The following is a 27583-nucleotide window of genomic DNA, read 5'->3' on the forward strand; positions in this document are numbered from 1 at the left end:
AAATAAACATAATAGCAGTAAATAAAACCTGAGGAATGCACAGCTTTAACTTATGTATTTTTGTAAGGCTTAATTTTGTTTTAAATATTGCATTCAATTTTGTATGACTCAAAGGTTCACTTCACAAGTATTTTTATTCACATATAAAAATTATACCACTAATTTTTTATAAAAATCTTTTTAAAAATGTTGACAAAAAATACAGCAAATAATTGCTGGTAAGGCTATTTGCCAAACTAACAAGTTTACAAATAAAGTGACATAAAAAAATACATTTTCTTGTTGTGTTGTAAATTATTTTTTTTTATATAAAAAATAAGTGCTACTATATGCACATATGTGTTAAAAATATTCCCATACATAAAAATTTTGGAATTAAGAAAACATTAAAATTAAAAAATCAAATGTACAAATACACAGTAGCTTAACTGAACACTCAAATAGCCATATGCATTTAAATCTTCAGTTCAGTTACATATAATGCATAAATCATAACAAAACTGAGTCATTCGGCAGTAAATGATTAACCTTGACCTCTCTATCACTCCCTCACCCCTGTAGTACTAATTTCTTCAAAATGTACTAATGCAGGAAAAAAAGATGTGCTTAAAATAATATCAATCTATAGTTTTAAAAATGACAAAATGATCAAATTAAAGAATGTTACAATTTTATAAAAAAAAGTAGAACTGGAATGTTTAATTACAGCAGGAGATGATTATGTTAAGTTTTTTGACAATGATTCTTGAAGCTGATTGCATAGATGACAGTGCCAATGAAGGAGCTATGAAGTAAAGATATTGCAACCAATTTGTTTAGGCAGAGAGTCGGTTCTTTCGTTTTTCATTTTCTGGCTTGCGATAGTCAAACAGGCTGAGAGCTTTCACGTCTTTTGCATAGTCCAGAGACTCAACAAAGAGTTTAGCAACCTGTATGAAGGAAACAAAAAGATGTTTTTCTGATTAGTCGAAATATTGAAACATTTAAAATTGTTTTGAAATATTATATGAGTGTTATAAAAAATTTAATATTTCACAAAAATGTAACTTTAACAAGATCTGCATAAGAATTTGAAAATCCAGTCTAATTTTTATAGTGTTTAAAGCAAAACAAGTTTAAACAAAAAAAAAATATTTCATTCACGCTAAACAAATGTGATGTTTATTAATTCTTCAACTTATTTAGTTAACATTTGTTTTATTAGTCACCACTCCTATTACTTTAAGCATTATTTATGTCATAAACTGGATTAAACTGAATAATGTTTAACATGTTTTAATCAATATTATTTACATTTTATGTGCCTTTTACAATGAAAATTCTTACCTCAAAATTTGTAATAAGAGGTACACCAGCATCAATTGCTGCCCTTCTGATGAGATAGTTGTCATAAACATATTTGGTTTTCTGATTGGGTAGGTTGATTACCAGGTCAATCTTCTTCTCTTGGATCAACCTAAAAAAAAATAAAAACTTTACAATTAAAAATATCTGAACCAATTTATTACCACTGACTCATGCTGTTTCACTTTAAAATTTTAATTGATTACTGTTTAATTTTTTTTTTAATTCTAAGACTGATATTAAAATTAGAAAATAAAGATTTAAATATTTCTAACGTGTCAATGAAAAAGAAATTAAGATTCTTAAATAACTCATTTTATTGAAGTTTAAATTTGTCTATGTTTTAAAAGTAAATGAAGTAGTCTTTACTTAAAACAGTCTTAGCATAATGTTAGAATCATTATAATATACACAATATAATACCATAATTTTTCGTCTATAGTACAGCTATAAACGCTAAACCTAATTTTACCTATATAGTGGTATTTCTAATATACAAAAACTAAACATATTGATTTTGACTGTTAATACTGGAACTATTTGAATACGAATCTACAGTGAATGCTGAAATATTAGAACTAACTCACTTGATTGGTGATGAGAGATCACCTTGATCCTGGGATGTCCAGCTTACAGGTGTGGTTGGAATGTAGTGGACGTCCAGGTATTCAGCTGTACGCTCTGTGGCAAACATCTGGGGGTGGAAGAAATGTTATACATGACATGGTGTGATCATGTAGTAGCTCACTAAACTTCTTCTTCTTCGTTCTTAATTTTTAGTGTTGGAAGGGATCGAGCCTTAAGCTTTTGCCGACTCGACCACGCCTCCATCACAATAAAGGATACGTGTCAACTGGTTATGCGCCATTGAGGCCATTGACTCCGATTTCAGCCTGCTTTTCTTTTTGGATTTGCTTACATAGCCTTTGTCCAACCAAGAACAAACTACAAGGCAGCAGTTTGATTTTGGAGTTGTCTCTCCTAGAAGAGTTGCTGTCCCCAGCTAACGAGCCTCATCTGCCCGAGGGTTCGAGCTCAAGACTTTTTGGATTAGCAACCATGAGCTTTACCGACTCGACCACGCCGACCCAGCTCACTAAACTATGATTAGTGTTATCAGGTCTTTGTTTTATCGTCAGCTAAACGTTGTGTTGTCTAGATACCCCTAGACAGAAGAACCAAACATCATACAGTAGCTGACTATACAAGGTTCTTATCAGAATGTTAGGGCACTCATGAATAGGTACCAGGCATTAAAGAAATTAGGAAAGAAATTTGTGCTGACCACCAAAATTTAACTTTGTAGATCTTTTACAAGCTGGCATGTTTTCAAAACTAATGTCAGGTAATGGTAAAAGGATGCCAAAAATAATTGGTTCAACCATCAGGAGTATTGATTTATTGAAAGAAAACCTAGAGCAATAGTTAAGATGGCCCATTTTTTGATACAGCAAGAAATTGAAAGATATGGTTTGACATTCAAGAAATTTGACGCATTAGCAAATTGGCAGCATGCCCAATGTTAAAATGGTGAAAAATTATTTGTTGTTTTTTTTTTTTTATAATTTAGTTGGCACCGACCTGATAGCCTTTCTGACTGAGTTGTTTAGCCAAAGGCAGGAAGAATGGGTAGTAACTCTTCTGTGCACCAACAAGGATGTTACCTCCCTTTGGTGGAAGTTTGAAGCCTGCAGACATCAAAGCCTTCAAGAAAGCTGTATACTTAGTGCGGCCAAAGCAAGCCACCTGCAAAAAACAGCAGTAGGAAAATTATTCCATTACTTCCTAAAACATGAATAACTTTTGGTACAGTATTGGTTTCCACATTCTTATGACTAAATCCTAGCACTACTGGTTTTAAAAGAAACAGTAAAAAAACAATTTTTACCGTCACTAATTTGATTAATGAGTTTAACAAAAACTAAAATTCACAATTTTGTATTCTTAACACCTAAACTAACTTGAGATATAGATCTAATTCGTACAATGAAATTTATTGAAATTATATTACCACACTATGTATGAATTAGTTGGGTTCCTCCAAATAATTGAAATTAGTCATAATTTAAGTCTTGTACTATATCATATTTGGCAAAAACTTACCTCCCCTGTGGAAGCCATTTCGCATTTGAGAATGGGGTCAGCATCTCTTAGCCTGGGCCAGGAAAACATTGGTGCCTGGATTTGTTGAAAAAAAAGGTGAAATAATTTTGGTTTTACACAATTAAAATATACTTTTGCATGTGGTTTATAGGCACATTGGTTTATTATGTTCAAATGGTTTTATTTTATGTTATAAAATTATTTTTAAAAACAGGGAGGTTGATCATAAAAAGTGAGGATCAATTTCCACATAATCAAGTCTTTTATTGGACTGATGAAGATTTTACCAATAGCTAAAACAAATACCAAACTGCCATTTTCTCAAGCTGAATTTAACTACTGGTCCTACTAAGATTGTTTCTAGACTCAAATTATTTGTGCTAGAATTCTTTGGATACATTGTAGTGTCATTCATTATTGTAATAAATAAAATGCATTAAATTCAATAAATGACACAAAAACAAATACATACCTTAATACCAACATAATGAGTTGGGTCATGAGAGTTATCAAGTGTGGGCAAATCCTTCATGTTGATTGGCTCCTTCATCATGACTTTGGTAGCCAGAGCTATGAAATCTGTATCAATTGTTTTTGAAACAAATGGACAAGACCGGGATGCCCTGAGGTTCAACTCAATTACCTGCACAGATTTAAAGTAACCATTGAAATCTCCGCTTGATAAATTAACAGAACAAAAACACATGTTACTTATGAACAGAATCGCACTAATTTCTCCCATGATGTGACACTTACTTGAACATCGGTGTCTCTGACAAGGAACTGGATGTTAAATGGTCCTGAGATGGCAAATTTTTTAGCTATTCTGGCAGTGACATCTTTCACCTGTGAGAAAAAATAAGATGGCATTTATTTCATAAAATATTTAATGCCACGGTGCTGTTTTATTTATTGTTTTATCGTGCTGTTAATAAAAACAACGATAAAGTTAATTATTTGTTACTATTAGATTACTATTTTAATTAAAAATTTCTATATGCAGCAAAGAATTCTTGTATACGTTTGTAATATCATTACCATCTCAAATAACCAAAGTATTTTAATTTTTTTTTTGAGCTTTTAAAATGTATCTGCACTTATATATTTCTTTATGTTTACGTTAAACTTTTCCGTCATTAAACAATGACAAAATATAAACACAAGATCTGCTGTCTAAAACCTACAATGGCTAGAGCTTCCTCTTGGATGGTCTGTGCTGGCATCATTAAAGTAGCGTCCCCACTGTGAACACCTGCGTTCTCCACATGTTCACAGATGGCATGACAAATTACCTGCAGGTCACATAAAAAAAAGGTAAAAATAAAACAACTGTTTTTAAAAATTCATGAATGTATTTGAACTCAGAGCTGGGGATGACTGCAGATTGTCTGCATGTTGCATGACCCTCTAATGTATACATCAGTGGATTTTAACCTGGGTTCCATCAAACCCCAGGGGTTTAGTAAATCATTCTCAGGGGTTCAGCTGAGGTCAAGACACACACAAGACTTATTTTACCATGATCGGATTTTTTCAGTGCGGACAAACAGAACAATTAAAAATGGTTTGGTGAATGCATATTAGAAACTCGTTGGGCACAGTAACTCCAAAAAAGTTAAGAAACACTGGTATACATATTAAGAAAAGAAGTGGGTAGTAACTGGTAGTGTGTGTTAAATAATGTTATACTTAGTGTGTTAAATTTAAGACAAAGTATGTGTTGATAATTTAGACAAAGTATGTGTGAATAATTTAGACAAAGTATGTGTGAATAATTTAGACAAAGTATGTGTGAATAATTTAGACAAAGTATGTGTGAATAATTTAGACAAAGTATGTGTGAATAATTTAGACAAAGTATGTGTGAATAATTTAGACAAAGTATGTGTGAATAATTTAGACAAAGTATGTGTGAATAATTTAGACAAAGTATGTGTGAATAATTTAGACAAAGTATGTGTGAATTTATTTAGACAAAGTATGTGTGAATAATTTAGACAAAGTATGTGTGAATAATTTAGACAAAGTGTGTGTGAATCATTTAGAAGTGTTTGTGGAACTATGTTACACTTAAAAAAGTAAAGTAAAGAATCCTCTTAAGATCTAGTGATCTATTGGGCAGATGAAGTAGAGTTCAAATGTTTCTTGACCTTGGCATATGAAGGGAAGGTGCAGTCAGCACTTTGCCCATCCAACTTCACCATGAGTCTGGTACCCATCAGAGCTGGGCCAATTCAGGGAAATTATACTGACTTGAACCTGGATTCAAACTCAAGATTTTCGGGTTAGTAGCCTAGCTCTCTACCACTCAGGCAACGCTGTCTCATGATGTTACACTTAGTATGTAAAATTTGCTTGTACCTCTCCACTATTGGCAACAGCATCCATCTCCACCTCACGGTATCCAGTGTAAAACTGTGTGATGACCACTGGATACAGGCTGGACACTTGAGTGGCTTCCTGCAAGTATGTCCTCAGCTCTTGTGGTGTGTAGGCAACATTCATGGCTGAACCTGGAATAAATAAACGTAAAAAAATAATGTTTTCAAAAGGGTAACTTTACTAACTGGATTATGCTGAACTAAGGTGGCTGGACATGGTGCTGGCCACACTATCCCCCTGGATGCTGATTGAAACAGATTAACTCTACATCATCTGCACCATGTATCATGGGCATGAAGGGAAAATTTGATGATGAAAAATTATTTTACGAAACATGTTGAGCTCATATTTTAGTTTTTTTATTTTATTTCAAAGTTATGACACAACACAACATTTTACCAGAGCTAACATGTAATATTTTGTAAAAAAAAAAAATTCATAAAACTTATTTACGATTGAAACAAATGCAGTAGCTTTATTTTTTTAAATGTAAGATATTTTGGCTGAATCAAAATACATGGTTTTAACCAAGCTGTGTTGACTGTTGATTGTTTCTTAAATTACTTATTTAATTAGTAGTTATTTTTATCATTTTTTACAAGATTATAAAAATACCTGATAAAATGTAGGATGGCCTGAGCAGACAGGGATATCCAACAGAGCCAGCGAAGTCAAGAGCTTCTTCCTGTAAATATCACATTGATGATACATAGGAGTTACTAGGTACGTTTAAAATTCTAATTCTCTAAACCAGTTATCTAATAAAAATGTGTTTGATCATGATATAAAAAGATAATTATAACCTACGTTTGAAATTTTGAGTTTAACAACACAACCCCCCCCCCCCCCCTTAAACTGCAAGTTTAAAAACAAATATTAAGCCACTAACATGAATACTTGGACTCAGGGACGGTCTACTAACTTGAACCTGGATTCGAACTCAAGATTTACGGGTTAGCAGTCCAGCTCTCTACCGCTAGGAAACTCAACTCATGGGTACCTAACTCAAGTTAGGGAAAGTAAAGGCGGCTGGGCATAGTGCTGACCACACTATCTCTTCATATGCCGAGGTCACAGAAACAAGTGAACTCTACTTCACTTGCCATATAGACCGTGACCGTCAGGTTTGAAAATGGAACTTTTACTTAACATGAATACTTAAGCATAGAACAAGCTAAAGTCTATGCAGATATGGCCAGTTGTACTTACAATAGAGCTAAGTGCTCGCCACTGTGGTTGTTTGATCTTCAACTCATCACAGATGGCAGAGAAAACACTTCGATTTTCTGCATTGTCAATCATTTTTGGACTTGTGCCAAGTATCTTGACTCCATTTTTATACAGAGGAAGGGCAAGGTTGTTTGGAATTTGTCCACCAACAGAGACTATTGTGCCAAGACTATTCTAAAAACAACAAAAACATTACAAAGTAAATAATTATTTTTTTGTAGCGTCCAACTTGGTAAGTAATAGTAATGCCTTCAATGGAGATTTGTTAAATAAATAAAATTATTAATAGTTATGCTTTAAATATAAAGAAACTGTACATAAATTCTACAATGTGCATGAGCAATTTATATTAGTGTAATATTTGTAAATTAAGGCTTTATAAATGTTATCTTGCTTATACTAAAAAAAAAAACTCTGATCAAGTAATAGGTGACTGCACTTGAAATAGTTTAAAACAGTCATAACAAAAAATAACTATTTCTTACCTGTAATCAAATCAAGTATTCAGTTGCCTAAGCTTTATTGCAGTATTACTGGACTAAATATTGATGATTGATCCAAACAAAGTAATGACTGATCCAAACAAATTTGACATAAAGAAATTAAAACAGCACTAACCTCATTATGGTAGATGTCCAGGACCCGCTCCAGTGAGAGTTCCTCAAAGTAAAGTCTGTCACATTCATCAAAGTCAGTGCTGACAGTCTCTGGGTTGTGGTTGACAACAATCTGCCAGATACAGAAGCTTATTTTAGTATTCTTAGCTCAGAATCTTTGATAAGTGTGTATTCAAAGACGTTTTTTAAAAAATAGTCTACATGAATAAGGTGCAACCCACTGAGTGGAAATGTTTTAGAAAGATTATACAGATGTATAGTAAAACTGTTCTCATATTTTGAAGTAACTAAGAGTACCCCATAACCAAGTTATTGGGATAAAAATATGGTTTAAAAACTTTTCCAGTGAAAATTCATTTTAAGCTGATACTGCATATAGGACATGCAGTGGTTGTTTCTTCTAAGCTAGAGCTCAATATTCTTTTCTTTATGTATCAGGGTTGAATATGCTTAAGGACATACTTGAAGCCATAAGTGAAACTTAAGACACATATTGCAACTCAGCTGGTTAAGAGAAAACTTTCAATTCAACCTAATGATTGTATCTATAAAATGTAAATGTGAATTACCGTCTGATGCCCCATTTTTCTCAGCTCACGAATGCATGAAACAGCACACCAGTCAAACTCAACAGAGCTTCCAATGTGGTAGGGTCCACAGCCAAGGACAATAACTCCACTGTTATTGAAATCAACATCATGCTCCTGTTTGGTTCAAGGAATCAAATAAAAAAAGAATGATCAAAATGAATTATCACAAAATAAAATTGCTATGAAATCTAAAACAACCCTTCTAACCAGCAATGTAGCAAAAAGGTGATTAATATCCAGGTTATAACAGTGAAACATTGTTGTATCGTAGCTTGGGAGTGTGTTTTTGAGATTGCATCAGAAAAGGACGGTAGCTGTGCGCATGCGTGAGAAGGTAGAGAGAGAAAGAACATGGCGTAAGTTGGCTGTACACGCTGTCTATGTGGAGACAAAATAAAATGTATATAATGTAAAAGAAGGCTCGTCTTGTAATTTCGTATGTGATAGATGAAAGGTAGGGAAAAGGCCTGTGGCAAATTTATAGCGTGAACCCAGTCACACACAAAAACCCTGTGACACAGGTAATCTAGCACATACCATTCCATTGTAGGTAAGATACAGGTAATTGGTTCTGGCAGGGTATTCTGCAGCCATTGTATCAATCTATTAATTAAAGGAAAAAAACAGAAGTATTAGAAGTTAGTTAATTTATAATTGTATTGGGCTTTTTTATTAATATTTTTTACAATGCACAGAATTAGTCCAATTTTTCATCCTATGATTACCAACAAAACACTTTAGAACAAAAATTTGATTGTTTTATATAATGTTAGTTATAGTTCATTTAAAAGTATGTTTGTTACTGTAAGTTTCTTTAACAGTGTCAGTTACCTGTTTGACCCAGGGTTTGACAGACCAGTAGTGTCTCATTTTTCTGATCTCTGATTCAGGAAGTCCCCAGACTTTACCAATCTGTATGTCTGAAAAACCTGCCTGTTTGGACAGCTTTAAAACATCTTTGTGTTTCTCCCTGAAAATATGTAACATAGTATTTTACGTAAAAAATTGGGAAATTTAAAAATTTATAAAAACAATATAAACAATTAAACAAATTAGTGTCCCTTACGTACTACTGCATAATTCCCAAACTGAGCAGTTTTACATTTCTGTACTACATACCCTTGTAGTGGAGTTTACACTAATACAGGCTTTCATGAAAATAGAAAAACTTACTCTTTAGAATGTTCCAGCATTTTCTCCACCTCTGTTAAGTACTTGAGTTTGTGCAGGAACCATTTGTCTATTTTTGTGAGGTTGTGAATAGTATCAACAGTGTAGCCTGATTGTAAAGCCTGAATAATAAAGTACTCTTTTACTCAATTTTTCTGTATACAATAAAAATACTACCAACAAAAGAAAAAGACTTACTTTTGTTATTTGTACCTGGCAGCTGAGCTTCAAACTTATTACTAAATTAATCCTAATACTAACCTAACCATCACGCACCAATAACAAAGGTAAGTATTAGTATGCTTGAGACTAGCTTTAACTTTATGTAGAATAGTATATAAAAATAGTGAATAGAGGAATTTTAATGGTTCAGGACTAGAATAGAAGTTCTAAACCCAGGTAACACTTTCTGGTTAATTTCTGGAACTTATGAGATAAATTGTTAAAAAACTAAAATAATCATAAAAGACTGACAGATAATAGAATACAAACAACCAGTTACAATATAATGTTTACACTTACAAACAATTAAATAGAAGTACTCACAAATTTTTAAAAATGAGAACAAATCAATAAATGCTACAGTGTATTTAACATAGACACAGGTCTACATTCAAAACAGACTGCATGAGTAAACAAAATCAATGAGTCACCTTAGCAATGGTGTGTATCCTAACATTGTTTGGTACGCTGAGGTTGGCATCAATGTTGAAGTCCTCAGGGTAGGGTTTACCAGCTGGCAGGTTTGGTGTGAACCCAGTGACTGAGGGGTGGGTCATTCTCAGAGCTTTCTGGAGGCTTTCTTCAAAGGTACGACCAATGGCCATTACCTACAAAGGTTAAATGTTCAGGTGAGTTATTTTTCTAATGCTGCTGAGGAAATTCAGATATTTAGACTTAGGTAACTCATATTCTAAATATTTTTTAAAAATTTAACTGATGTGCTAAGTAGTTATACTTAATATTGATGCCTTAAAGATATATTTATTTATTTTTAAATTAATCAATTTCATTCTTATCTAAAAACAGACTGAAAAATCTAGAAAAACATTTTTTCTTGGTAGAAATATTTGCTATCTTAATTATTTAGTAAGTAAAGTTTTCCTTTCAACCTGACGGTCTATGGGGCAAGTGAAGTAGAGTTCACTTGTTTTTGTGACCTCGGCATATGAAGCGATAGTGTGGTCAGCACTATGCCCAGCCGCCTTTACTTTCCTTAACTGAGTTAGGTACCCATCAGAGTTGGGTGGACTCAGGGACGGTCTACTGACTTGAACCCAGATTCAAACTCGAGACTTATGGGTTAGCAGTCCAGCTCTCTACCACTAGACCACTCCGTCCCATAATTTATTTAGTATTTGTGTAATATTTAACAATCAAATACAAAATTTAAGCAATTCAGTTATTAAAATATTGCCTTTGGTAAAAAACATCTTTTATTTCTCAAAAGTGTTTGGTAGTTACCTCCCCCACACTTTTCATGGAGCTGCCAATGTCAGAGCTCATGTTCTGAAACCTGGTCGTATCCCAGCGGGGGATTTTTGTGACGATGTAATCCAGGCTAGGCTCAAAACAAGCACTGGTCATCTGGGTGGTGGAGTTGACCAGGCCAGGGAGGTCCAAGCCCAATGCCAGCTTAGCTGCCACAAATGCCAGGGGATATCTGAAAGAACAAATTCATTATTCAATTTATTCAATAACAGTAACAACAGCAGGCACTGAGGCCTTTTTTCATATTGGCCGTTTAAAAACAACAACATAATAACAGCATTGTAATAAAAGTTGATGGTTCTTTGCTAGTAGGAAGTTGGCCGATATTTGTCCTGACTTTGCACTTTCAGCTTTATATTGATCTGATGAACTAGATCTGAGTAAGACCATACATTTTTGTTTATTACTATTTATTATTATTTAATTTTATTCTCTAGTTGTTCTCAATCAGCAGCATCACAAGGCGGGTGTGTTGTCATCATTGTGTGACACCATTTGGAGGGTGACACCAAATTGTAAAAATTACAGTAAAAAATTACAGTAAAAAATAATGTGTTCTCCAGTCAAAATAATGAAATAAATTGTTGGAGTGGGTTATAGAGGTTACACATACAATTATTTCATTAGGTGACTCAGACCTAGGAATGCCAATGATCTAGGCCTATTATTATGTACTCTTAATTAAAATAAATTTAACAACAGTTAATTAAAGAGTTAATTAAACACTTCAGGACTAGACAAGCATGAGTGATGATCCTATCTGTCTGACCAATGTGTTTATCACAACCAATGTCAAACAAAATTCATTCCATTTGAACTGACTTTAAAAAATTAATTATTCATAACCTACCCTGTGGCTTTGGATGCAAGTGCAGAACTTCTGGATAACCTGGCATTAATCTCAATGATACAATACTCTAGGGATTCTGGGTGAAGCGCGTACTGGATGTTGCACTCTCCTATAATGCCAAAGTGGCGAACAACCTGAGAAAATTAATAAAATTTGTATTAATAATGATGTTTTAATTAGTTTTTTTTTTATTTACTGCAAGTTTTACAACATTTATTCAAATGTGTTACCTTTAAAGCTGTTTCTCGGAGCATATGGTACTCAGTGTTAGAGAGTGTTTGGCTGGGGGCTACTACAATGGAATCACCTAAATATAAAAATTGTTCAACATCTTTAAATCATAATATAGCTGTATTTTAAGTTTTATATGAAATATTTATTTATTTATTCATACATATTTTTTCTTTTTTTTTTTTTTACACATTTCAGTATTGTCACACCCTGTTTGTACGGCCAACTTCATGACACAAACTAAAGGCAAATACAAACCACATCACTGGTGATTTTACAATTTTATTGATATCACAGATACAGCAGCTACACTACCAAAACAAACGACTTTCACTTTCAATCTCCCTCACTTCCTCCTTTCTTTTGCACATGCCCCTGCCCACAATATTTTTTAGATTTATATTCCTACATAGCCTTTTTACACCTCCACTCGAAACATACATTCACCCCACACAAATACTCCCACATTTGACTGTTACAAGTATGATTTGACAAACTTCATTTTTAAAAAATTTATGATAATTTTAAAATCATCCAAATGGCTGGAAAATGTTTCACCTGTATGAATCCCCAGTGGATCAAGGTTCTCCATGTTGCAGACAGTCACACAGTTGTTGTAAGCATCTCTGACAACCTCGTACTCCACTTCCTTCCAACCCAGCAGAGACTGCTCCACCAAAACTTGGGTTGTTATAGCAAAAGCCTGAAAGAAATTGGTCAAAATTTATTTTTTATTACTGTAAGAGTAGTAAATTAATGTCAGTTTTAAGTAGCTCTTAACCTTTTATAGGTATCAAATCCCACCAGTTTCACATGCGCATTCAACGAAACCTTCTTAATAGTTTATCGTCTGTACTGACAAAATCCGTTTGTGAATTATTTGAGTCGGGTGTGTGTCTTGACCCCGCATAACGCCTGAGACTGACTCAACTAATCCTTAAGGTTTGATTGAACCCAGGTTAAGAACCGCTGGTCTTAAGGCTTATTAAACTATGTTTAAGCCTGTGTACCATGATGTTGTGAAACTATAACCTTATTTTCTTATTCAAATGAAATTCCTAGTCTTAAGTGTAAACATAACTTGCTTTCCTTTTAAATAAAAATATAATTTAAAACATACGTTGTTAGCAATAGCTCGCAGTTGTATCTCATTGTTGGCTATCCCAGAACCAAGGCCACCGAGAGCGAAAGCTGACCTCAGCATAACTGGGTACCCAATCTTCTCTGCAGCTTTCACAGCATCTTCGGTGCTGTTGACGGCAATACTTGGGGCTAGTTTTTCTCCAATTTCCTAAAAGCATGAAACAATGTCTTAAATTCTTATCCAAATTTTAACATATGCCTCATTTATTTAGTAGATTTTGACGTTAACAATTATGAGCTAAAAAGAATTGCCAAAACTTATTTCCTGAAAAACGATTGATTTTGGCTTATATATATATACTTCTCTAAAATTCAACAGACCAGTTTATAATTTTAGATGTATTTGAGATTATCTATCATCTTGAGCTAAAAAAAAACACTACCACTAAGACACAATTATTAAAAAAAACTACTTACTAAGATTTAGCCGATTCCAAAGCAGTATAAAAATTATTTTACCTTCAGTTTATCAGCAAAAATTTGTCTGTCTTCTGTGGCTTCAACACTAGAAATTGATGTGCCCAGGACTTTGATGTTGTACTCCTTGAAAACACCTTGTCTGTCCAGTTCAAGTCCTGCAACAGACCACACAGTTAATATCATTAGCAATACACACTTTTAACTGCAATCAGAAATTGCTAATAGAGTTTAAAGATTAAACACTTAAAATTTCATTGATTTTAAATATTTTTCTATACCTTTAAGAAAGACAAGCAAAAAGTAATGATTTTCCAATTATTTAAAAGTCTGAAGTAAGATTTTTTAAAATTCCATACATTTTCCAAACTGCATTGGAACCCTATCTATCTTCTTCTTCTTTGTTCTTAATATTTAGAGTTGGAAGGGATCCCCTCCAACACAAGTATATGTGTCAACTGGTTATGCGCCATTGAGGCCATTGATTTCAATTTCAGCCTGCTTTTCTTTTTGATATGCTTTCAAGAACAAACTACAAGGCAGCAGTTGTTTGATTTTGGAGTTGTCTCTCCTAGATGAGTGGCTGTCCCCAACTAACGAGCCTCAACTGCCCGAGGGTTAGAACTCGAGACTTTTCGGTTTAGCAACCATGAGCTTTTACCGACTTGACCACGCAGACACCTTCCTATCTATTTGAAGTAAAACTTAAATAGGAAAGTTATCTTAGGAAGACAGTGAAAATTTAATGGTTTGATTTACCACAATTCAAAGCTATCTGTCCACCCATGGACATGTAAATTTAATGGTTTGATTTACCACAATTCAAAGCTATCTGTCCACCCATGGACATGTAAATTTAATGGTTTAATTTACCACAATTCAAAGCTATCTGTCCACCCATGGACATGTAAATTTAATGGTTTGATTTACCACAATTCAAAGCTATCTGTCCACCCATGGACATGAAAATTTAATGGTTTGATTTACCACAATTCAAAGCTATCTGTCCACCCATGGACATGAAAATTTAATGGTTTGCTTTACCACAATTCAAAGCTATCTGTCCACCCATGGACATGTAAATTTAATGGTTTGATTTACCACAATTCAAAGCTATCTGTCCACCCATGGACAGCAAGATGCCATCAGGGCGCTCCTTCTCAATGACCTGCTTGATGAACTCTGGGCTGATGGGAAGGAAGTAAACTGTGTCTGCTTGCTTCTCTCCTTCAGCGTTGGTTTGTACAGATGCAATGTTGGGATTCATCAGCACCACTTGAATGTTCTCTTCCTGAAAACACATTAACAAAATGGCAAGTTTTTAATGATATTTTTCTGGCAAACAGTAATAATAAGAATATGGCAGATGCTAGCCGGAATAAGATACGCATGCGCAATGGAGAGAAACTACGACTTGCCTTCGCGGCGATGTTTTCGATGGTACTGCGCATGCGTGTGTTTACAACCGCAGAACCCTAACACCAACCCTAACCCTATCCCTAATCCTATCCCTAACCCTAGCCCTAATCCTATCCCTAACCCTATCCCTAACCCTAACCCTATCCCTAACCCGTATCCTACCCCTAACCCTCATTCTAGCCCTAACTCTAGCCATAGGTCACTGCGCATGCGCAAAGTTATCTTTTGCCGACTAAGTGGAGACGTTAGGGAGAAAAATCTTCTTCCGAGTAGACACTTCGTAAGAATATTGCTGATAAAAATATTCAAACACATAAAGCCTAAAGGATATTGAATGAAAATGTGTTTAAATAGTCTGCCTGTTATTCTGTCTGTCTAGCAAAAATATTATTCCAATGATGACAATGTAATGGGATAGATGTATAATGTAGTTTTCTGCATCTAAAAAAATAAGTATATTTAGCCACTCAATTTGTAATAGTTTGAGAGTGAATATTTTTAAAAAGAGTAACCTACCTTCAAAGCTTTAATGGCTTGAGATCCACTGTAATCAAATTCTCCTGCTTGACCAATGGACAAACCTCCACTTCCAAGAACCAACACTTTAGAGACCTACATTTTCCATATTTAAAAACAGTATTATTGGTTTAATAGCCCATTTTAGATAGCTAGTTAGTTTCTAAACTTCTACATTTTATTTGCATTTTACCGTTTGACATTTTTATTTTATTTTATTAACTAAGCTAAACAAAGCAAACCACTTGTTACTGCAGCTACTTTTTATAATAATTTAAAACCAAAATACCAAATACTTTCATAATAGAGTAAAATTTGACTTACATCAACCATTTTATAGTCAGGCTTTTTGTATGAAACTATGTGCGTTAGGGAAGATTTTTTCTCCTTTATCAAATTCATGAAATAGTCAAACAGAAACTGGAGAATAGAAAGTATTTAAAAGTTAGAACAATGAAGGTCTAAATTAAGCATATTACTAGTATTACAGAGAAATAAGACAGTTGAAACATATAAAAAAAAAATCTTGTTATTTAAGTTTCTAAAAATAAATTGATTCTGTATCTGTAAATTAAACTTTTTACTTTTACCAACTCACCTGTGTGTCAGTTGGGCCCCCCCAAGCCTCAGGGTGGAACTGTGCAGTAAAGATTGGCTTTGTCTTGTGCATTATACCCTGTTTAAAAATTCCAATGAAACTTAATTGAAATTTTACTCTTAAAATAATTTTTTTTTTAAACTATAATCTTCTACTTAGTGAAAATTAGCTGTTGATTAAGCCCAACAAAGAAAATTCATTTTAAATAGAATTTAAACACCCCTAATGTACTCAGCATTTAAAATAATTATGTGTTATAGGTTGGCCAACAAAAGACTGCATTACCTCATTAGACTTGTCATTAGCATTGATAAACAACACCTCCCATTCTGGGGGCAAGGTTTTGTTGTCTATAGCATAGCCGTGGTTCTGTGAGGTGATAAAAGCCTCACCACTAAGTAAGTTCACCACAGGCTGGTTATGGCCCCTGAACAAGAGAGAATAAAGAAAATTGATACCATGTTCATTTTGAAACAACACTCATATATATTTAACGAGCCGACCCGCAGCGTATCATACGCCGCTATTTAGTTGTTTTATTTTCTACTTTTCAGTAATTCATAATTTGTGAATTCGACAGTACCAACGCTGCCACTGAAAATATTTGCTTTAAAACACTATCAGTAGCTCGTTAAGGACAATAAAACCCCCTCCTTTCCCGAACCCCTACCCCACCCCCACCCCCTGAAAGCAGCCTCTTCTTAGTTACCTCCCCTAAGTTTAAAATCCTTTCAAACTAAATTATCTGCCCCTAATAGCCGTCACTAAACCCGGCTCTATGATTGTAAACATTTAGCGTGAACCACAGCTTCCCAGACCATGTAGGGGTGGGGGTGGTAGGGAGCGCACTTACAGCTTGGTGTTTTCTATGGTCTCCAAGAAGAGAATTATATATATATAGATGTTCAAGACAAGCATTAGTAAACTAGATATGAAAAATTTAGTGTTGTGTGTATAAGGTTGTTGGTTGAGAATCATAAAATTTCTTTATCAACTTTTCTTGCTCATGCCGAAGACACATGGGGACGATGAAGTAGAGTTCATCTGTTTCAATGACCATGACATACAGGGGGATAGTGTGGTTAACACTATGCCCAGCAGACTTGGATTCCCTAACATGAGTCAGGTAACCTTCAGAGCTGGGTATACTCAAGGAAGTCTCATAGACTTGAGCCCAGGATCCAAAATCAACACTCTCAGGTTAACACTTGTGAGCTCTACAATAGAGATTGTTTACTTTAACTAAAAAAAACAAGAAAAAAAAGGATTGACCTGTTTCCTAGAGGAAGTTTGTAGCTCTGAGCTCCAGCAGCCAGTGCAGTTAGCTGGTTACCTAGGCAGATGCCAAAGATGGGTTCATCTCTGGTCTCTATAGCCTGCAGGGAGATAGTCATTCACAACTGTATATTTATTCTTATATTTTTTTTATAATTTATCAACTACTTTTATAAGGGAGATAATCTTTCAACACTAGAATATTCATTGATAAATTCTTTTAAAAATATTTTTTAAGAATTTATTAACAATTTTGATAATCATTTTTATTTATAACTTAAAATTAATTTATGATAAACTACCCTAACAAACACAAATGCTGATGGAAAAATTAGCAATGCTAAATTATTTGTTTCGTTACCTTGCGCAAGTTGTGGATTGTCTCAGTGGCCAGTGCTGGGTCACCAGGGCCATTGGAGATAAACAAACCATCATAGGGTTCAGTGGAGAAGTCATAGTTCCAGGGCACGACCTTTACCTCAGCACCCCTCTAGGGATATTTAAATTTGTATCGTCTTTGATATACAGAAAAGATTAATTTATTAAGTGTCAATTTTATTGCAAAATTATTTGCAAAGATGAAAATAATTAACTATAAAAAAATTATTTCAGAAATGCAACAAAATAAATATTATAGTGTTTCAGTATTGAACATTAATTTATTATGTTAGTGAATATCAAGTTTTAGGTAGTAATTTATGTCCAGGTATACATTCTTTCTGCATGAATTACAAGAAAGTTATAACAAGTTTATTTAAGAATAGTACCAAAGGCCTGTGTTTCAACTTACCATCAACAAGTGGCGAATCATATTCTGTTTGATGCCACAGTCCACAGCAACAACTTTAACTGGATTTCCTTCACCAAAATAGCAAACCTCCTAGAAGACAAAATATTTAGATATATACTACAATATAACTTGTCAGGTTCTAAGTTTTGTTTTCATAGGGTTAACTCTGTGTGGGTAAAGGATTCTAAATCTTCTTTAAAATATAAATCATTTATTTTTAACATGTAACATTTGTGATACTGTATTCCCTTAAGTATATTAATTTTGCCACAATGAATAAATACTTAATATAAATACTTTTCCATTATTTATTAAGGTTACAGCAAAAAAAAAGGTAAAAATTACCCAGCCTTTAAGGGGATATGCTATGTTTTTTTCTATTTTTTACAGTTTAAGATCTAAAGCCTTTTGAATACTTTTATCATATTTGGCATATAAAAGTAAGTATTAAACAGCAAAAAAAGGGGTCTAAAACTATTTTTGTTGTCATGGAAACCCAAAAAACCTCCGCCATTTTGAATTTTTCGGTACTTTTAAAAATACTAAGGCTTTTTTATTTATGCACCTATAGCAATCAAACTTAAACTGCTTATATTTCAGTATATATTAAAACTTTTGTCACGACAACTTTTTGAAATAATTACTAGTAAGAATTTTGCAAGGTCCAGAATGTCGTACCCTTTTTAGTATTCAAAAGTTTCAAAATTTGCATATTAATTACCAAATACTTTTTTTCTATCAAAGCAATCACAATTCCCTCGTGACAAAAGTTGTATTTTTGCATCAAGAACAATTACTGAAAATATGGTTGGCATTGTTTAATAAATAAAAAAGTAGTAGGCTTTTTAGTGTTAAAAACATGCGAACTGAGAAAAACAGCCAAAAGTAGCGAAAACTAGGTCAAGAAAGTACCATATCTGTGTGAACTGCAAAGCCGATTGTAAGCTTTGGGTGTTTCCGACATGTAGGAAATTAAGTTTATTAGATACATGAGAAATCCAGCTTTCCAATGATGTCAAATACAATATAATGACGGATAAAAAAACTTTTCATAGAGAGCTTGTAAGATTGGGAAAAATTGATTATTTTTTAATTAATAGGGTCATAAAAATCATAATTCAAACACATACAATTTTTTTTTCTCTTTAAAGTTATTATTTTCTTTATACAAAAATGGACAAAGTATCCAAAAGTGCAAGAAACCGATCATGACGAAAAACAAGAATTTTTGTGATTTTTTTCCGCGCATATCCCCTTAAAACCATCACCTTAATATATATATTTAAAGAGTTTTAGTTTGAAGTATTTATGCATTAACCCTTTAAGGGTGCCAAGCCATGATTGTGGCTTTGCTGTTATATAACTTTTAACGCATAAGGCCACGTGGCTTTAAGGGTTAAAGTAGTTAAGGCAGTATAATATCACAAAATGTTACATGCTAAAAATAAAACCATTACTTCATACTACCTGACAAGACACTTCTTTAATGAGATTCCTAAGATTAGGGTCATCAAAGGCGATTGGGTCATTCTCAAACTCAATCTTCCCCAGTACAGTCCCCTGATCCCTGACAATTTTAGTGATCATCCTGGTGTCAATGCCATACAAGGCTGGGACTTTGTCCTCCTGTAGCCACTCAGACAGAGTCTTTACAGAGTTCCAGTGGCTGGGCTGGTGGCAATAGTCTTGGACCAATAGACCAGCAACCTACAGATAGGGTTAAATACGGGTAGGGTTAAATACAGGTAGGGTTAAATACAGGTAGGGTTAAATACAGGTAGGGTTAAATACAGGTAGGGTTAAATACAGGTAGGGTTAAATACAGGTAGGGTTAAATACAGGTAGGGTTAAATACAGGTAGGGTTAAATACAGGTAGGGTTAAATACAGGTAGGGTTAAATACAGGAAGGGTTAAATACAGGTAGGGTTAAATACAGGTAGGGTTAAATACAGGTAGGGTAAAATACAGGTAGGGTTAAATACAGGTAGGGTTAAATACAGGTAGGGTTAAATACAGGTAGGGTTAAATACAGGTAGGGTTAAATACAGGTAGGGTTAAATACAGGTAGGGTTAAATACAGGTAGGGTTAAATACAGGAAGGGTTAAATACAGGTAGGGTTAAATACAGGTAGGGTTAAATACAGGTAGGGTAAAATACAGGTAGGGTTAAATACAGGTAGGGTTAAATACAGGTAGGGTTAAATACAGGTAGGGTTAAATACAGGTAGGGTTAAATACAGGTAGGGTTAAATACAGGTAGGGTTAAATAAGGATTTATGAAAAAATGTAATGCGTACTGCCTTTGTTTAAAATAAAATGGGAGGTGAACAATTTAAAGTAACACAAGCATAATAAATATAAACTAACATAAACATAACTTATTAATATAACTTATTAATATAATATACAGGTAGGGTTAAATAATGATTAATGAAAAAATGTAATGCGTACTGCCTTTGTTTAAATAAAATGGTAGGTGAACAATTTAATGTAACATATAGCACAAATGTAAAAAAAAAATACAATAACATGTTAGTTATTAATATAAATTTTGAAGAAGAAATGAAATTTTTATATATATCAATGATTAAGAAAACTAAAAAATGTATTGTTTGTTTAGAAATGTAAGTTAACAATATCAATGTTTAAGAATATAAAATGTTTATTAAGTGGAAATGTTATTCATAAATATTCATTTATTAGAACAATTTAAAAGAATTATTTATTTTCCTTTGAATGAGTAAAGACAAATAGGCAAATAATTGAACCTGTATTTTTTCAGACTCCACATTTTTCAGTAGACCATACTGATCTCTCTCTGTAGTATTGGGCACACCATAACTTCCAATGATTGGATAGGTCAAGGTCAAAATTTGACCTCTGTAGCTGGGATCAGTCAAGGCCTCAGGATATCTACAAGTAAAAAAATTGTGTCAAATGTCAAAAACAATGGCAAATATTATAGTTTTTACACAGGGCTATACTCAATATGTGATGCATTTAGATTTAGATTACAAAACCAAAGTAAATAGTTGAAATTTTCTAAATGTTAAAACATTAGTTCAAAAGTCAACACATACATATTACCTCCCTTTGGTGTATTTATCGCGAATGAACAGAATAAGTTGTGTGAAACATTTGAACATTTGGATTTTTAGAAAATGTCAATTTTTCAGCTCAGTTTCTCATTATAATAATTCAAATTGAACTATAAATAGTGACCAAAGCTGCAATGTGTATTGGATAAATTTAACATAAGAAAGGCTTACCCCACCAGTCCTGTGTTGAAGACAATCTCACCAGCACATGAGACTGGCTCACCAAAGGAAATACCTGGCAACCTCTTTCCATTTTTCAAAATTAAATTAGCTCTTCTGGGCTGGAGACAATAAGATAAATACAATAATTGTTCTTAATATTGCAAAAAAAAACTATAGGCTTTTAGTAGGAGAATTCTTTACATAACATATGTTGTAATCAATGTTCCCCATAAGCTGCGCGGTTGTGCGACCGCACAGCAGTTTTGAGCTGCCGCGCAGTGATTTTGTAAAATAAATATATCATTGTATAAGACTTTTAGAACACCGCGCACACAAAATACATTTTGCACATTAGCTTTTCCCCCTTAGAGGGAACTTTGGTTGTAATGGTTATTTTAACATTGTGGATGTTATTTGCTGAAGGGGTGTAATGTGACAAAGCTACCCCAAGTACATTCTTCAGCTCAGGGTTAGGTTTTTCAGAAACCATGTTGTGTAATAGAGTGCTATTACAGTGTTGGAGGTCTGGTTCAATCAGGATTTCTTTATATCTTAATCAGTTAGGGGGAAGAGATAGTGGCTGCATAGTGAACTAGATAAATAATATGTAATGTTAACAGAGAAATTAACTGCTTTGAAATCTCTTGAAAGGAAGAGCACTTTAACTTTTGAACATCATATATTATATGAGTAAATATAAACTAAGAATAGCTTGACTGGAGAGCACTCAAACTGCCAACTTGAGATAAGCTGACTCACCATTCTACTCCTTCATATTCCGCTGTCTGGTCTACTCCAAGTTTAAATGTGTAACTTACATGTTTTCAAATAACATTATCCACATGAAAGCATTGATGACAATGAACCAATGCGATAAATTTACCTTGCCATCCTTGGTGCCAGAGCTTGAATATCTTTTAGAGGAACCATAACTCTGCTTAGTTGAATGATAAGTAAAGGATGTTGCGGCCCTTGCCTTGAGGGTGGTGGAGTTGATTAATCTCAGAATGGTCATGGTTAGAGCTGGACCATACACACTACATTCATCTGTTTACCTGGAGGGGTGAGAAATGTTTTTATTGTACAGGGGCAGAATTTTCAAACAACAAAATAATTAGAGAGTAAATAATGTTGACATACATCAAGGAATTAAGATATGTTCGGGGTAAGATGGAGAATTTCAATATTTCTTTAAGTAGTTATGGTCTCAAGACATGGATATTACTGTCAAAAGACACAGAGTCAGGCTCAGTGTTTTAGTATACATTTACACCACAAACTTCCTTTGTCAGTAATCACAGAAAGAATTAGATGAGAATATGTCATTAAAAGAAATTACGGGGTTTACATAAATTTGTTTATAAATTTAAACCATTAACTAAAACTAGATTGAATTAATTTTTCTCAGACTTGATTAGTATTGACAGAGAAGGAATTCACTTGATATTTACATAAATTCATTATTTAACCTTTTGAGTAATGTGGTATAGCTGATCAACAACTGTCATTTATAACTTTAACCTTTGAATTCTATTTTTTACTTAATATATTTTTTATACAAAATAAGAAATAATATTCATTACAGAAGAAATTATACATGCTAAAACAATCTCCCTTTTGAATAATTTATTTTAAAAATAATATAACTCATCTAGATTCTAAGTGCAGTTGTGTCCCTTGGCCAGGTGCACCTCAATGCTACATTTTGTTTGGCTATGCTAAAATTCGCATGGTGTGCATTTTATAATACAAGAAATTCACGTACTACCTGGGTGTAGGCCTACTGAATGAATTAAGAATGAATACTTATATAATACCGCACCTGAGTCACTGTGAATTACTGTTTCTCCCCCAGTTAATTTCGAACACTGAACACAATTTGATGGTAGATCTAGGTCTATTTTAGTTTGATAATTTTGAAGTAAGTTAACTCCCTTTCCTTACGGCGGGCTATGGCAAATCATTGCATCACCCCAACAATTTTTACTTTTCCTTGCGGAAGGGGGGGGGGTATCCTTAATGATCCTACATTTATATTTGCGAACCAAGTTTAGAAGTTACCATGGCTTACCATTTGTATATTATTTATTTATTATATCATCATATAGATTCTAGATCTAAAGTAAGTAAGTAGATAGATCTAGATTTCTAGATCTACCAGAAGTTAGGATCTAGATTTAGATCTAGAATCTAGATCTAGATTAGATCTAGAAGTAGCCTATTCTAGAAGTCAGGTAGAGTGACACTACTATACTTATATAGTATTATATACTATAAGACTATAAGTTAAGACTTTAAGACTATAGTACTATAGTAACTATAGCTATAGTATAGACGACGAAGTAATTATTAAAATTTTAAAAAGCCATACTAATTTACCTTGAATGACTTGAATGTAAATGCTAGAATATTATTTTAATAACTAAATCCGCATACAGTTTCGTAGACCACTTACTAGATCTACGTCGAATTTTCTAACATGTTGATCTCACAAATGATCCGGTGTTCAGTCGGATGTAAACATCACCTCGGCCTTGAACTCTCGCGCACAAACGCGCGCCGGCTGTTATTTTGTCAACTTGTTTAGCCGGCTTTTTTTTTAATTATCCTAGCGAATTGAATGGGTTGTGGGAGTGGACAGTGACGCTTGAGAGAGCAGAATGCCGGATTCTGGGTTCGTGGTAGTTTCAGCTGGTATTAGGGGCACACCCTGGGTGAATGGTGTGGTGGGAAAGAGGTGATGTGTGTGTGTGGAGGGGGGATGGAGGTCATGGTGAGAGGGAAGAGATGGGATGTCATGGTGGGGGATGGGAGGTCATGGGTGGGGGAGGGGAGATGATAGGTCATGGATGGGGAGATGATAGGTCATGGATGGGGAGATGGGAGGTCATGGTTGGGGGAGGGAGGAGATGGGATGTCATGGTGGGGGATGGGAGGTCATGGGTGGGGGAGGGGAGATGATAGGTCATGGATGGGGAGATGATAGGTCATGGATGGGGAGATGGGAGGTCATGGTTGGGGGAGGGAGGAGATGGGAGGTCATGGTTGGGGGAGGGGAGAGATGGGACGCATATTTGAAGGTTTAAGGGGGCGGGGGACATTGCTGGGAAGGATGGGTTCAGAAAAAAAAATAATTCGAAGAAAAAATGCTGCCTGCATAAGAAAAAAAAATTATCCCAAAACAAGACATTCTTTGTCGTTAAATCCGTGTTACTAAAAACAAGTGGGAGATGACGATGTAAACTAGACGACCTCGAATCTTACCTACACACCCGAACAACGGTTATTCCTTGAGAAAATGTTACCCACTGGTACCCAAAGAAAGGTGTCAAGGCAGAAGCCTGACATGTGGACAAAAGGTTCACGTGGACAATGGAACAAAATGTCCGCCTGGACAATTGAACAGTGGGTCAACGCGGACTAAAGGCTTGACCACATTAGAAAGCGGATAGGCCAAGTTCTATTGATATGAGTTCCGAAATCAAAACAAGGCAACTGGCTAAAATTGTTTCAATGAAATGGGGTTAGGTTCAAGACGAGCTTATTTATTGGTTTCGATTAGCCGTCACTTATGGGGACACAGATCTGTGCGATGGTAGTTTCTCTAAAACAAAACTTTACAAGACAGTCCAGTTTTAAAACAAATTAAGTATTGTTGCCATATAACCATCCACCACCAGCCCCTATTTAACAAACTGTTTCACAAAATGCACGATTCTCATTGATGGTGTCAAAGGCGATACAAGCTGTAGGAATATGATAATTTGTGTATATGGCGGCAGTGTTTCTTCCAGACTATTTTCTCCGGGGAGGGGGGGGGCAGACCGGCAGTTGATCTTTTAGGGGTCCGGAGACTAAATTTCCCGGGGCGCGGACACTGATAAAAGTGTATATATATATATATATATATATATATATATATATATATATATATATATATATATATATATATATATATATATATATATATATATATATATATATTTCGTTTATAAATTCCATTTCGTTCTGGGGGGGGCGGTATATTTATTTATTTCTTCGTGGGGGGAGGGGGGGGGGAGAAACTCTAAAATAAATAAATTCTATATGGCTGATCTACAACCAACTTCTGATGTTCAGGGGAGGATTGCAAGTATGAAACCAATCATATGGCTCATTCGGTCCATGAATGATTGAACAAGCCCTATATTATTGGTAAACCAAATGAAGATGGAAGTCTAGCAAACTATGTACACACACCCCAGCCAAAGTTTCTTCCAGGCATTTCTTCGTTGCCCCCCCCCCCCCCCCCGAAATTTTTTTACCCCCCCCCCCCCCCCCACCGAACTAAATGAAATTTATATAATTTATATAGAAAATATATACTTTTAACAGTGTCCGCCCCCCCCCCGAAGAAAGTCTACCGCCCCCCGGAAATTTCAAGTGCCCCCCCCCTTCCGGAGAAAAAAGTCGGGAAGAAACATTGACCCCAGCGCCTACGCCTGCCCCACACTGTTGAAGTAAAATCTACCAGCTACCGACGCATGTGTTCGATCGAAGTCAATAATATTTTAATAATTATAGCAGGTTTGTCCGAGAACATGAAAAAAGTCACAAGATAAAACTCACAAGATAAAACTCACAAGATAAAGTCACAAGATAAATTCACAATATAAAGTCACAAGATAAAGTCAGAAGATAGAGTCACAAAAGAAAATCACAAAAGAAAATTACATGATAAAGTTGCGAATAACAATCGCTATTTATTTTAACCGTTTAAATATAAAAATAATTGTAAAAAACAAACGTTGTATCTGTCCCAGACTTTTAAACCATGTTAGATTTTTGTCTTGATCCCATGTATAGTGACGTATAGAAAGCGGTAGGTACGTGGGGCAACAAAGACAAATTACCTTGATTACATCTCTGAGCCCAACCCCCCTCCCTCTCCTTTCGGACACTATACAACAGTTTGTTAGAAAAACAACTGAAAACATGTTAAGCATACACATGCACAAATTGATTAATGCATCTTTTTACCTGTGTATTTCTTTATATTGTGGCTTTATTTTCTGTGACTACCTTCCCCCAATCCGTTGATCTAGGTCACGCTTTCTACCTTGTTAAATGAATTGAAGTGTTCCCAGTGCAGGAAGGCTAAAAGTGGGAGCTACTAACAATATAAGGGTGGGGTGGGGTGGGAGTGGGCATGTGTTCTATTTATAGTCGAGCCACCCCCTTCACGTATTCGCTTCACGTGCTGAGAGCCCTGAGGATTTCTTTACCTAACCCCCTCCCCCCCTCCCGCAATTGTTAAGATCGGTACGGTGTTCTATTTACATTGAGGTTTATAGGTCACATGGTCAATGACGTGGAGAGTTATGGGCCCTGAACAAAAAAGCGCACATATGCCGGTTATGTTTGCCTTGCTCCGACTCACGAATACCTTCTTCTTTACTGGAGGAGGGGGGGGGGGGGGAGTTAGGTGGTCGTGCGGGAATCGCGTGTTTAGAATTGGAAAAAAAGTTGAAGGGGTGCAAAATACAGAAAATCGGCTTAAACTGTACCAAATTAGACTACTGTTAGGACTGAACACCCACCAATTGGTATTTTGAAGGTCCAAAATTGTTGGGAAATACACCTGTGTCACCTGTCAGTTGTGTGTGTGTCTGGGGGGGGGGGGGGGAGAGGGTTACATGTATTTTTTCTTGTTAACAGATTATGACTTTGAGTTTGCTTCACAAAATTAATCGAATGGCAAAAGGTGGAAAAGCAGGCTAAAAACCTTTCATGAGTTGTAAAACCACAGGAATGGATCAAAGATTCTTCCAGGCATTTCTTCGGGAAAGTCTACCCCCCCCCCCCCCCCGAACGAAATTGAATTTATAAAGAAAATATATATCATTTCAACAGTGTCTATTCCATCCCCCCCCCCCCCCCCAAACGGCTGAAAATAAATGCTGCTTTTTTAACATGCCTCCATCCATTTCAAAAACAAAACAAAGCTCTAAAACTAAAACCTCTAGCTCTGCTAAAACCCTACAGCTACCCATCCCAGTCAGACTTGTCGTTTGATCATTCGCTAAACATGAAAAGTAGTGTACGTTTGTGCGAGACATCTTGTCACAAACAAAAAGTTGGATCACGAAATGAAAACGAAACAAAACATCCAAGTTT

The 27583-nt window shown here is 34.8% G+C and overlaps 1 protein-coding gene across 1 annotated transcript; it reads right to left on the minus strand.

Moving 5' to 3' along the window:
* Positions 1–140: 140 nt before the first annotated feature.
* On the minus strand, positions 141–22482 carry LOC131953157 (carbamoyl-phosphate synthase [ammonia], mitochondrial). The gene is made up of 35 exons (XM_059316215.1): positions 22311–22482; positions 21437–21546; positions 20936–21080; positions 19634–19873; positions 18167–18256; positions 17738–17866; positions 17374–17477; positions 16387–16528; positions 16102–16179; positions 15828–15923; positions 15504–15599; positions 14670–14859; positions 13611–13726; positions 13129–13299; positions 12567–12711; positions 12008–12084; positions 11778–11911; positions 10901–11099; positions 10090–10266; positions 9440–9558; positions 9098–9236; positions 8804–8869; positions 8246–8380; positions 7678–7788; positions 7039–7233; positions 6445–6514; positions 5809–5960; positions 4632–4739; positions 4204–4293; positions 3920–4090; positions 3448–3522; positions 2926–3090; positions 1932–2038; positions 1327–1456; positions 141–929 (listed from the first exon to the last, which is right to left on the minus strand). The coding sequence occupies exons 1-35, from the start codon at positions 22440–22442 to the stop codon at positions 816–818; spliced, it is 4518 nt and encodes a 1505-aa protein (XP_059172198.1). The 5' UTR covers positions 22443–22482; the 3' UTR covers positions 141–815.
* Positions 22483–27583: the final 5101 nt, after the last annotated feature.

Source organism: Physella acuta, unplaced genomic scaffold, assembly GCF_028476545.2.
Source record: "Physella acuta isolate Inbredline_101_S28 unplaced genomic scaffold, ASM2847654v3 ptg000912l, whole genome shotgun sequence".
NCBI classification, from domain to species: Eukaryota; Metazoa; Mollusca; class Gastropoda; family Physidae; genus Physella; species Physella acuta.